We start from the raw sequence: 13,172 nt of genomic DNA, 5'->3' as shown, positions 1-13,172 counted from the left end.
CCCACTTCCCTCCATTCTCCCAAACAAGCCCCCTTTATACCACATCTGTTGGAAGGTATGCACTCTTAACAACACCATTATCAGCTTAACAGTGAAGATGAAACAAAGGGATTTCAGTAACTGTGTAAATGTTTGGACAACCAGTGGTTTAGCTGAAACTAGAATCCAGATATGATGTCAAAGTCGCACTCCTGTGATTGGACAGACAGCTTATTGGGTATATTGTTTACTACAAGAGCACAAAGACTTGTGTTCTTAACACCTGTATAAATGCTCCGTATGCCCATACACATGCCTAATTCCATCAGTGAGAGACAAAGATGCCAGATCCTGAGTTCTCAGCCAGACAGTCTACATGAAACCATAAGGAGGTGTAGTGAGAGACCTTTGTCTCAAAAGCTGAACTTAAAAAAGGTAGAAGGCCACACTGGAAATTTGGCCTCCACATGAGTGTACAACCCCCTCCCCCAAACACACATACCAAAAATGGACCAAACAAAAAGAACTGTCACAGTCCTTGACTACTGCTCCAGGAAATCTAGGGGTCTAGATGAAACACTGAAATGAAATAAAGGACGGACAGAGTATAGATCAGATATCATTGCTCATGTTTTGTTATGTTGCCTTATGCTATGCTATGCTATGCTATGCTATGCTATGCTATGCTATGCTATGCTATGCTATGCTATGCTATGCTATGCTATGCTAAGCTATGCTATCTTATGTTTTTTTTTTTCTAGGTCTCTGGAAACAGACCCATTGCTTCAGTCAATAGTAACCCTATCATACGTCATGATGTTTCCGTTGGCCAGATATGTACTAAACTGTCTCAAGACCCCAAGCATTCTGAAAGTTGTGGGAAGACAAAGCCATTCAAAGTCCTCATCAGAATTTCATGACAAATACGGCAATGTGATACTAATTAGTGGGACCATTTTCTGTTTTGCCGGATATATAATTTATATGACACAGATGGGAGTGGAGTGGAACCTGTCTCCTGTTGGCCGAGTTACCCCCGAGGAGTGGAAGAAGAAGTAACTGAGAAACAATACTGCAGAATTGTCTCAAAGCAGACTTGTCATGGGAATGTTCTTCTGTCCATTAAAATGTAGCACAACAAAAGAAATAAAATTCATTCAAAAGTACTAACAAGTTGTTGAAAACTTTCATTTAGTTCCTGAAAGTAATACACTAATAGTAGATATAGATACCCAGGTGTGTATACCATATATTTGAAAGTAGAATTTTCAGAGTTCTTTTGATTTAATGACATATTCTGTGTATCTGCCTTCATTAGACATTCATACATATGTACCTTAGAAATGTTTTTTAGTTGTGTCCAGTGCGTATTTTGTCAGCAGCTGACCAGTTTTAACCTGCCCTTTCTCTTTCCCAGGGGGTACGTACCAACCATACTTTTACTGCCATTGATAAGTAAACTTCCTCATTGGGCCCCTTGCTTTTCTGCATCTCTTCCCTGGGCCTCCCTCACCGTGATGCAGTTTTCACATCAGCAGGTCAGCAGTCAGGATCATCATAACACTGCCATGAAGTCACTTCCATCTTGCCTCTACAGTCAGAGCTCTTCGATAAGGAAAGTCGCTCTGGATGCCCTGGCCATTTTACCTCCTGCATCCAGATGCTTTTTTTCTCTTTCCTGTGCATGGGCTGCACTTTTGATTCTGGATGAATCACTTCCTTCAAACTTCTTGGTTTTGCTCACATGCCCTGTTTTCAGAGTAGACCTGTTACCAATGGCTCCCTCTGTTTTGGCCTTGCTTTCTCTCTCTGCTACTTACTGGCCTTGTTTTCTCAATAGCTTTGTCACTATCTGGATTTCAGGAAAGCTTTTACTTTTTTGTTTATTACCCCTTTGTGGAATCTGTAAGCTCATAGGCTCGGGATGCTTTTTGTGAATTCACATTCAGAACAGAAGTTAATAGGTTAGGCTGTCGGGGATGTTGAAACAGTGACTAAATGAGTAACTATAGGTAATCCTAGCCCACAGTCATTTAAAAAATTTAAAACTAGCAATTTTATTTCCACTGAGAATTGTAATTAGATAACTGGACACTATTTACATGTCTGCTTGATTTTACTAATTATTCTGAAACTTCTTCCCAAAAGGCATTTGCAAACTTACATTTTCTGTCAATTAGGGATGATGGGGGAGGCGGGAGCTTTCTTGTGTAGGAGCTGGTATTTCTACAAAGTATTCAGAAAGAGTTACATTCAAGTCAGGAGTAAGCATCAAATACAGATTCACTCAGTTGGTTGTCTCAGGGTAGCATTGTTAACTTCCACTTTAATGATACCACTGCTGTAATTCCTGATAAAAGCCTCACTTGTATACCAGTAAAGCAAGTCTTAGTGACAGAAAACAACTACCTTACTCATGGAACTCTGAGTTTAATAGTGAGAGGAACTATTCCTATATTTGCTTCTTGATTTCGAAGCCTATAAATCCCAGCTCTGGCTAAATAGTGCTATGAATTTACTCCTTATTTAAAATATACCAGATTCACAGGAAAACATTTCTTTAACATTGTGAGATGGTGTTATTCAACTTAGAATTAATACTTCAGATGGCAGTTACACAATTCTCTGTCAGTAAAGATGTAATCTCTGTACCATACTCTCACCCCATGTTCTTTACTAATCTGGCTTATACACTGTGTGACATCTTAAAAGATTTGATGTAAGAAATGTGATTATGAGCTAGTCATTAGTAACCATTGCCGTTCATCTCACTGATGAAGTGCCTTCCTTTTGAACCCCTGTGTGAATGAATTACGATTTGAGAAAAAATAAATTATAAAAAAAGAGAGAAGGATATCTGCTAATTTTATCACACTGTTTAAGTGTTACAATAGTTCCTCGTTATGACAGGTACAAAAAAAAGCATATGCGTGTATTAATATGACATAAAATCTTCCATGCTTTGCAGTAGCAGCAGCTGCATTCCTTGGGGAGATGACATTAATTTGAGCAGTATCTCTTATTTTCCAATAACCTTTTACATTACAAAAAAAAAATCTGCAACTTCATTTTCTTCTATCTGGAAACCATAGAAACCAATGTGAAATTATAGCCAAGAAGTTCGTCACTGGGCTATCTCAAGCTGATCTCCATGGAAACACTTCACATTTTCTTGAAATGAAAGATCTTCCAATCAGACATACACTTGTAACTAATGAGTGTCTGCCAAACAGGATGTGAAGAGAGGTACATGGTTATTTGTTAGGTAATCCATGTGAGAGGGTTTTAATGCGACTTATACATAAGAACATTTAAAAGATAAATACTCCTTCTGCAGGAATGAAAGCAACATATATATTTTTGAAAACAGCTTCTGCTCTTTTAATTCATGAGTCTTGTTAGTGTCTTGTGTTAAGGCAGGTCGTTACAAGACTCGTTTTATATCCTTACTCAGGCCTGCAACCACCTGTCTTCATCTCTCCTTGGATCGTGATAAAGTAGACAGGAATAATAGACATTTCACAGAAGTGTTTTGAAGATGAAGGTACTTAAAGTAGCCTCTTCATAAGAACTTGTAATTGTTTTGCTGCTTCAAAAGGAAGCATGGTTAACAGCGTCGACAGTGGCAGGTTCAGGCTGGTAGTGAATGGTTGTTAAAGGCTGCACTGTGAGGGGTAGACTGTATGTACCACATTATCTAGTACCAACAGCTCTGATCCATCCTGTGTTGCTGTGTTACTGATGTGAAGCCTTTTATATTCCATCAGAAAAGTCACCTTTAAGATTGTTGCTCGGAACTTGGGTCACATCAAGTGGGGTAAAGAAACGCCACATATAATATGTGAATTTTAAGTAGCTTAACCACATTTTGAAAGTTAATTTATACATACATTCATTCATTTTAATGTAGCCCTCTGTTATACACATACCGATACATTAATTTGCCAAGATATACATGACAAATACATTTGTGTAATAGATGTATCACATAGAGTGTGGGGATATACTCTGTGAGAGCAAAGCGAAACTGAAAACAGAAGCTATGGCCTTACGGAGCAAAGCAGTAGATGCGATTTTTCTGCCCGGTGTAGTCTTCCTATCTTTTTGATTATTTTCCTTTTACTCTATTATCTTCCATCTGTCACCTATATCTGTACTTTTATGCTCAGTCCTATTTAAATCTAATCTGATTGAATATGCATATGCTACGGCACTATTAAACGACAGTAGAAGCTACATCAATATTAAGTAGCTTTTAAACATCTTTTCTTGCTACAATATAGGTTAGATAGATGACATTTCCTTGATATATTCAGAAGATAAAAATAAGAAAACATAGGTAATAATATACCAGGTATGCTAAAGGGATGCTTTTTAATGATTTTAATTTAATCTTAGGTTAAGATAGACTTACAGTTATGACTTAATTTCAGACTCCCTATTTGGCATCATTCTTCTTTTAAATGTTCAGTTACTAGTCTGTAAAATTGTCATATATGAACTACATCCTTAACTTCACCTCCAATTCCAACTTTCTTCTATATTGCCTGTCTCTCCATCCTCTCTGAACTGGAGCTTCCAAGTGTTAGGACTGTGTTCACAGAGGACACATACCATTAAATGGATTCACCTGTTGTTCTGAAAATGGTGGAGACATTCACAGGGCAACCTGCGAAGTCTACGTCATCTGTTCTCTAGTTTGTGGTACTAGGAGAACTTCTGCACTTCTTGTCTCTGTATATTATTCCAGGGTACTGATTAAGCCTTAGAAGCTACCCAGTGACTGATATTCCTTCCTATATCATGCCGATTTCAAACATGTTACAAGTTCACCACTTTTAAGAAACTGCTCACTTCCATGTATTAGTAAGGATTCAATTGGTCAGCATGTTTCCAAAGTAATACATTTAAAATGCAAGTACATTTGAACCGCGCTTTTGTTAGTTTTTATAATGTGACGTGAGTCACATTTAATAATCCTAAGAGTTGGAAGAATGCTTGGGGAGGCTGTGCTCCAGAAAGTCCACTGACTCTGTCTTTGGACAAACACCATAAATGAAAGCAGGATGAATGGCTGGCATCTCTGCCTCCATTTTGTATTCATCTCCTTTACTTCCAGGCACCTGCTTACATCAGCATGTCTGCACTTTAATCATTCATGAACTGTCTACCCTATCTCATTTCTCCAAGACTAAGAAACAGGCAATTTGTCCTAAACCTCCAGCAACCTTGGATTCCAATAACAACACCTCACAGTACGGACCTTTACCTGTCAGGTAAGAACAGATCTGACAAGCTTCACTCTGGAGCAGGACTATTCATCCCTGAGATATCTGCAGAACCAAGAAAACAAAGATGGGCTGGGGCACACCAGACCAGAACTGCTGGACTATGCATAGCTCCTGCTCTGTGTCCCATTATTTCTTGGTTTAAAGATAACCTTCATGTCAGTACCCCTAAAACAGGCTTAGAAGACCCCCTTATGTGTTCCTTTTTCAGTTTTGGCTTCACAAAGTAATTATGCTTATTCTTGCTCCCACCATGATTTATCTCTGTAATTGGCACATTGGTGCTGGAGGCTAAGCCTAGCCTATTAGAGGAGCTGCCTGAGCCCCAGTTTTCACCCTAAAGTATCCAGTAGAAATTTGTTCTGTTGAAAAAAATTTTTTGAGTTACAAAATTATAACCAATAAGGAAAAAAGACAGCTAATTTACTAAACAAGCACTCTAATGGTGTGCGTGTGTGTGTATGTGTGTGTGCATGCGTGTGCGTGTGCGTGTGCGTGTGCGTGTGCGTGTGTGTGTGTGTGTATACGCTATACATCCACCCTGGATGTCTTCCTCCATTGTTCACTGTATTTTTTTCTTTCAGTAGGCTCTCTTGCTGAACCTGATGCTGAGCTGGCTTTCCAGCAAGCCCCAGGTACCTTGGCTCTGCCTTTCCAGTGGGTAGATCACAGACACCACCACTTCCACGTTTTTTTATGTGGGTTCTGGGCATCCAGCTCAAGGCCTCACAAATGCTGGGCAGTCACTTTTATTAACTGAGCTCTCTTCTCAGCCACCAAAGTACACAACTCTCATAATAATGAGTACATTATTCGTATTAAAAAAACACCCATTGGACATGTCTGTGACAGTTCTAAGAATACTGTACTAATCACAGGTCAGTAACTCCACATTCCAATTCTGGGTAAAGTGGTTTCTGAAACGGATATCAGGGTGTTTCATACACAATTATTCCTTGCAGCCAAGACATGTAAACTAACTAAATGGCCATTAAAGCATGAGCAGGTAAAGAAACTATGTATATAGATGCCAGAATATAGTCTACATCTTTGTTATTAATATAAACTTTGCTATAACTTTTAGCATATGAAATTACACAAGAAAAAAATTATCAATGAATCTTCGTCAGGAAAAGTTATTCCATATTTGCCAAGGATAATATATGCAGAAAGTACAAAGAATCGATAAGCTACAAGCATTAACAACTCTAAGATAGGACCATACCATACAGCTATAAAATTAGTCATCAAATAGAAGATATGGATGCAATAATTTATAAAATTAAAATAAGCTAATAAAACATAAACTTACATCCAATTTATGTGTGAGAAATGAACTTAATTGTTAGATAAGAAGACAATATTGCATAAAGTTTGGTCTTCCCTGAGCTGATTCATAACAGTGAAGCATTACATGACAATATTACTAATGATTTTCCTGGAGTTTGGCAAGTTAATTTTAAGAATTATTTGAAGAAACAACAAATAATTGGGCAACACAAAAGGCCAACTATGCAGTCCCTATCAGTTGTTAAAACCTTTTCTAGTTTCTATTTGTAAATCAGTTTCCCTCTGCACAAACACGTAATGAGATCAACAGAGCAGAATTCAGATGTAGACTTCATTGCAAGTCAAAATGTTGTCTCTGTGGGGGCAGAATTTAAATGGAAAAGGTGGAATTGTTTAATACATTTTTATTTGGTGAGTGAACCACAAGGAAAATAGATTAAATTCTGTTCATTTTTCACGATGCTTTTGATGAAGCTACGGAATTGCAGGTGTTGGCATATGTTACTGCTTGAAAACACAAAACATTAAATATCTCAGAAGTGTTTGACAACATCCTACATCTGCTTTTGACCCAGCCATTTTATTTCAAGGAATCTATCACATTCACTGGGACATATACATAAAAGCACGTGTACAGTCCTATTTCTGCCAACACGTTTCTAAAGGCATATGATGTAAACAGACACATTTGTCTCTGAACTCTGAAACTATTCACTTAGGAGTGTCTTGGTATGAAGACTTGTCTGTCTTGCTGGCCTGTGCTCCTGCCTGCAGGGCCACTATAGCTAAATTGGATGCCTTATGGAAAATCCATGACGATGTCTTACAATGGTTTGTGAGTAATTCCTGTGAGTGCCAAAACAACAACACTCCTTTCCAACAAGACCTTGTTCCCTGCTGCTTTAAATACCTTGTCATGCACTAAGTACTTTTGTCTGGAGGTTGACATGTTGATTATACAGTTAATTTGGAAGAACAATTAATACCTAGGAAAATATGGACTTTTAATAGTGTTGGGCTAACTAGTTAAGCACAGGGGAATAGATAAAACTGACTCCACTGTCTAGCAATACTTCTAGGTCAGTAATTTTGAGATTTTAATTTTCACATATAGGAACTGAGTTAAATAGATGAAATGAGTATATCAGTATAAACAACTGGCTACCTATGAATGCCCAAGATAGAAAGGGAAGAAGTGGCAACCTGTAGACAAAAGAAGCCTAAATATAAGATACAGGACTGGGACTAAGTTGTCACCAAAAAAAGGCACAGCTTGACTGAGTTGGGGATCTCAGAACTTGGAATCACAAGCAGACATGGCCTCGAAACTTCAGATGAAAGAGTTACCAGCAGACACAGGTGCCTCTGGTAGCATAAGGACCTATATGTGAGGATTAGAAAACTCTACAATTTTTTTGTTTTAAAGCATTTTTAAAAATCATTCCATTTAGCAATGAAGTAAACTTCTGTATATGAAATCTAATTAAAAATTAAATATTTGGTGGAAGAAGGTTGCTTTTAATATTATTAAAGCTAGTAAATGAAGAACCAAAATGCAGTGCTGCCTAATTTGAAGAGCGTATCCAGGCAATGGCTATTTCTGACTATTAATCTAACAAAGCAAAATGTGTTTATTGAGAGAATAAAAACAGATCTATGGCCTGCCCACCCCAGACCCCTTAAAACTGATCTGAAAGTCTTTAATATGTAAAAACAGTTATGACTGGAAAATTCTTGACCAATACCAGATTCCTGTACACGTAAGTGGTAGAGAAAACCAAGGGTCAGTAGAAGAGCCCTCTGCTTCTTGAATGACGACTCTGAGACTTTATTGAACACCTAAGTCATAAGCTGTGGCTCATTCCCTGACTTGCTTATAGCTTATTTAACCTATTCAAACTGTTCTACGTCTTCCTCATGGTTAGTTACTTGTCCTTCAGTCACACCTTCCTTCAGTGTCTCTCAGCGTTCTCCTGGGAACCCCTCCCATGTTTCTTTATTCTCTCACAATTTCCCAGAATCATCTCTGTTCCATTAACTGAGAGTAAAGAGGCATGACAAAGTTATAGTATGTGGACTTGTGAAATTAAGTGCACTATGCAGTGTCCACTGCAAAATAATTTGCTGTGCAGACTGACAGCAAGAGCTCAAAAAACAAACATGCATTCATTGCTAGAAACATGCAAAGATGGAATTGTATACACAGGAATTTTTTTGATTTATTTTCTTATCACTTTTAGTTGTATATGAGCATCTTATATTTGAAAATTTTCCTTTAGTTACTGGTTTAAATTCTCAAGCAACATCGATTTAAACTAAAAATGAAAGTTCCTATACAATATTCTTTCAACTGGAAATTTTCCCCAGTTTTGTAATTGATTTTTGAATAGTTCTTGTTACTCTACATAAAATGCAGATATGTTTTACATTAATACATTTCAGCCACTATCTATGGATACTGTTGTATGATAATGAATTTCAGGTAATAATTTTTCCACTTACCACTGTTACTCTTAGGGGATTATTAGACTCTCAAACTGCTTTCAGGTTTCGTGTAAAAATCCTTTCTTGAAATAAATTCAGTTTCTTGATATTTACATTGGTAGCTTGTTCAAGATTGTTCATCCTGATCTTCTTGCTAGAGGTTTTTCTTCAAATTTGGCAGTTCTTGGTTGTCTTTTCACAATGAGTAATAATACAAGCAAGATTAGCTCTATACATGGTGTTTGCTAACTGGCAGGACTAATTTTTAAAAAATAAGGATTTTTCTTTAGTGGTTGTATTGGAAAAGTTTTGCTTTGGATGTGTCTTAGAGTTTTTATAGCTGTGAAAAGATACCATGACCATAGCAACTCTTATAAGAATGCATATAATCAGTGTAAAAGATAGTCTTGTTCTTTACAGTCTCTGCTTCTGGAGTGAACACTCAGAGACTTTGTTTATTAATAAACACCTAAGTCATTAAGCTGTGACTCATTCCCTGAGTAGCTTATAACTTGTTTAACTGTGGCTTCATAAAACAAATTAGATAGTATTCCTTCTGTTTATAATTTGAGGAATAGTTTGAGAAGTATTGGTATTAGGTCTTCTTTGTAGGTCTGATAGAATTCTGCACTATAACCATCTAGCCTTGGGCTGTTTTTGGTTGGGAGACTTTTAAGGAATACTTTTATTTCCTTAGGGCTTTTGGTATTGTTTAGTTTATCTGGTCTCTTCTTTGGTACCTGGTATCTGTCTAGAAAATCATCCATTTCATCTAGATTTTCCAGTTCTGTTAAGTATAGACTTTTGTATTAGGGTCTGATGATTTTTTTCAATTTCCTCAGTTTCTGTTGCTATGTCTTCCTTTTCATTTCTGATTCTGCTAATTTGGATACTGTCTCTGTACCCTTTAGTTAGTTTGACTAAGGGTTTATCTATCTTGTTGATTTTTCAAAGAACCAGCTCTTAGTTTTGTTGATTTATTGCATAGTTCTCTCTGTTTCTAATTGGTTGATTTAAGCCCCAAGTTTGATTATTTCCTGCCATCTATTCCTTTTGAGTGTGTTTGCTTCTTTTTTTTTTTTCCAATATAGATGCAACTTTATTTTCATCCCCAATTTGAGAGTTAACTTTGCTGATACAGAACCTCTGGATACAGAAAACCAATTGTAAACCATTTCTGTCATGATGTCCTGGATACATGCCCTGGATAGCTCATAGATACTTATTACATGTCCCCACATATTAGCATTAAAACTGTATGTTGTTTCAAAGAAATAACTTGTCTAAGAATTGAATCATAAACCATGTGGAATTTGTAATGACTAAGAACAATTCAAACCTGTCTTCAATTTAATTCAAAGAAAATTACACGTGAATTGTTCTTAGTCATGTTTGCTTCTTTTTGTTTTAGAGCTTTCACATATGCTTTTAAGCTGCTAATGTATTATGTTTTGGTGGTTCTCTTCTTTTGGGTTTGTTGTGAGATGATTAATATCTTGGTTTTTCTTGGGTGTAGTTTTATTCCTTGTGTTGGAGTTTTTCTTCTATTATCCACCATAGAGCTGGATTAGTGGAAAAGTATTTTTTAAATTTGGTTTTGTCATCTTGGTTTCTCCACTTAAGGTAATTGGTAGTTTTGCTGTGTATAGTAGCCTGGGCTGGTATTTTTGTTCTCTTAGGGTCTGCATGACATCTGTCCAAGATCACCTGGCTTTTAGAGTCTCTGTTGTGAATTCTGTTGTAATTCTGGTAGGTCTGCTTACTTGGCCTTTTCTCTTACTACTTTTATTCTTTCTTTGTTATTTATTGTTTTGATTACTATGAGATGAGAAGAATTTCTTTTCTGATCCAGTCTATTTGGTGTTCTATATAGGCTTCTTGCACATTTATGGCCATCTCTTTAGGTTAAGGAAGTTTTCTTCTATGATATTGTTGATGTTTTCTGGCCCTTTGAATTGGGAATCTTCATTCTTTTTTATTCCTATCATTCTTATGTTTGGTCTTTCCATTGTGTCCTGAATTTCCTGGATGGTTTGGGTTAGGAGCTTTTTGCACTATATATATATATATATGTATGTTGACTGTTGTGTCAATATCTTCTATGGTATCTTCTATGTCTGAGATTCTCTCTTCTATTTCTTGTTTTCTGTTGGTTATGTTTGCATCTGTAACTCCTGATCGCTTTCCTAGTTTTTGTATCTCCAAGATTTCCTCCCTGGTGATTTCTTTATTGATTCTATTTCCATTTTTAGATCCTGGACATTTTTCTTTAATTCCTTCACCTATTTGCTTGTGTTTCCCTGTATTTCTTTATGAGATTTATGTGTTTTTTATTTAAGGGCTTCTACCTATTTACCTTTGTTCTCCTGTTTTTCTTTAAGGGAGTTATTTATGTCCTCCTTAAGGTCTTCAATTATCTTCATGAGATGGAATTTTAGTTCAGAATCTTGCTTTTGAGGTATGTTAGGGTATCCAGGGCTTGCTGTGGTGGGAGTACTGTGTTCTGATGGTTTCAACTGGCGTTGGTTTCTGTTGCTTATGTTATTGTGCTTGCCTCTCACCATCTCGGTATCTCTTGTGTTAACTGGACTTGCTGTCTCTGACTGGAGCCTGTCCCTCTTGCGAGCTTGGTTATGATGGACCTCCTTGAATCAGGCAGTCTCTGGGTGTAGGGAGGATCTGGAGCTCCAGCTCTGCCCCTGGTAGAGCTGCAGGCTGGAAGGAATATGAGTCTCCAATAGGGTGGATAGGTCCTGCCTCTGGTGGGCCATGTTGAGATCCCAGTTAGGCCAGGTCGGGGGTGTCACACATGTGAGCCTGGTTGTGACAGACCTCCTAGGAGTCAAGCTGTCTCTGAGTGATGATGAATATTTTTTATGTAAAATATTATCAATGAACAAATTTTAAATGAAACAATTCCCAACCACATGAAAGAATGTGCTAACATTTACTATCTCCTCATGATGGCAACTAAAACTGCTTCCTCCTTCCTTATTACTATTGTAAGTAGGGTTACATGGGAAAAACACACATAATTATTTAGCTATGTCTCAGATTATATTCCTGCAATCATGATTGAGTAGTAAAATTTTTAATCAAATGCAAGGAAAATGTTTAAAGGGAATACAATTTCTCTTCAACTATATACAGAAGCTGTGTAGTAGAGGACCATGACCACCAATGATTCTATATAGCTTATAGTAGTAGCAAAACTTTCTTGTGGTTTGAATGTGGAATATCCTTCTCCATATGCTCTTTAATTTAAACACTTGACTTTAGTTTGTGGCATTGCTTAGAAACATTGGAGAAACTCCAAGATGGGAAGACTTGATGGAGAAGTGATCACTAGGTACTACCCTTGAGATTTTACAGTGTGACTTCACTTCTTGTTTACTTTCTGCTTCTTGAGTGACTCTACAATGTGACTAACAAGCTTCTTTTTCCTGTCACTAGGACTTTCTGCCTGCTACATTAGTTATTTTTCTGTTTCTATAATGAAATTTTGTAATGAAAGCACTGATAGAAGGAAGAGACTATGGTTCCTGAAGGATAAAAGTCCATCATGATGGCGAAGCATTGCAGCAAGCTGTAGGCATGGCATCAGAAACAGGTAGGAAGCCAAGAGTCTACATCTTCAAATGTAAACTCAAGGCAGAGAAACTGGTGTATAGCAAGACTGTAAATTCCCAAAGCCTTTCCCTGGTTATAGACATTCTCCAGCAGGCCACACCTTCTAAACATGCCCAAACAGCACTACCAACTAGGGGCAAGTTTTCTAATACCTGAGCCTATGAGGTACATCATAACTGAAACTCCTATATCTTGTAAGGAAAATAACCCTGCTTTTCTTAACCTACTTTTGTTAGAATATTTATCAAGGAACAGAAACATGACTAAGACACCATCTTAAAATGTGTTAAAACTCTATATTTTACATTGCATTGCTTTTTCCTTCTTTATGGATAAGGTTGAAACTGTGTGAGTGAGTGTGTGTGTGTGTGTGTGTGTGTATGAAATATAGAGGGAGATGGAGGGCAGGGAGGAGAGAAGGATGAGAGAGGGAAGGAGGGAGGGGGAGACAGGCAGAGAGAGAGAGAGAGAGAGAGAGAGAGAGAGAGAGAGAGAGAGAGA

General features: G+C 37.3%; 1 protein-coding gene across 1 annotated transcript; it reads left to right on the top strand.

Annotated features, from left to right (window-relative positions):
• The first annotated feature begins 792 nt into the window (after nucleotides 1-792).
• Nucleotides 793-1,038, top strand: LOC114635893 (cytochrome c oxidase subunit 7B2, mitochondrial-like). The gene has a single exon (XM_028784265.1). The coding sequence runs from the start codon at nucleotides 793-795 to the stop codon at nucleotides 1,036-1,038; it is 246 nt and encodes an 81-aa protein (XP_028640098.1).
• The last annotated feature ends 12,134 nt before the right edge of the window (nucleotides 1,039-13,172 follow it).

The sequence above is a fragment of the Grammomys surdaster genome, unplaced genomic scaffold, assembly GCF_004785775.1.
Source record: "Grammomys surdaster isolate TR1022 unplaced genomic scaffold, NIH_TR_1.0 119467, whole genome shotgun sequence".
NCBI classification, from domain to species: domain Eukaryota; kingdom Metazoa; phylum Chordata; class Mammalia; order Rodentia; family Muridae; genus Grammomys; species Grammomys surdaster.
The sequence above is the reverse complement of the archived record's forward strand: the minus strand, read 5'-3'. Positions and strand labels throughout refer to the sequence as shown.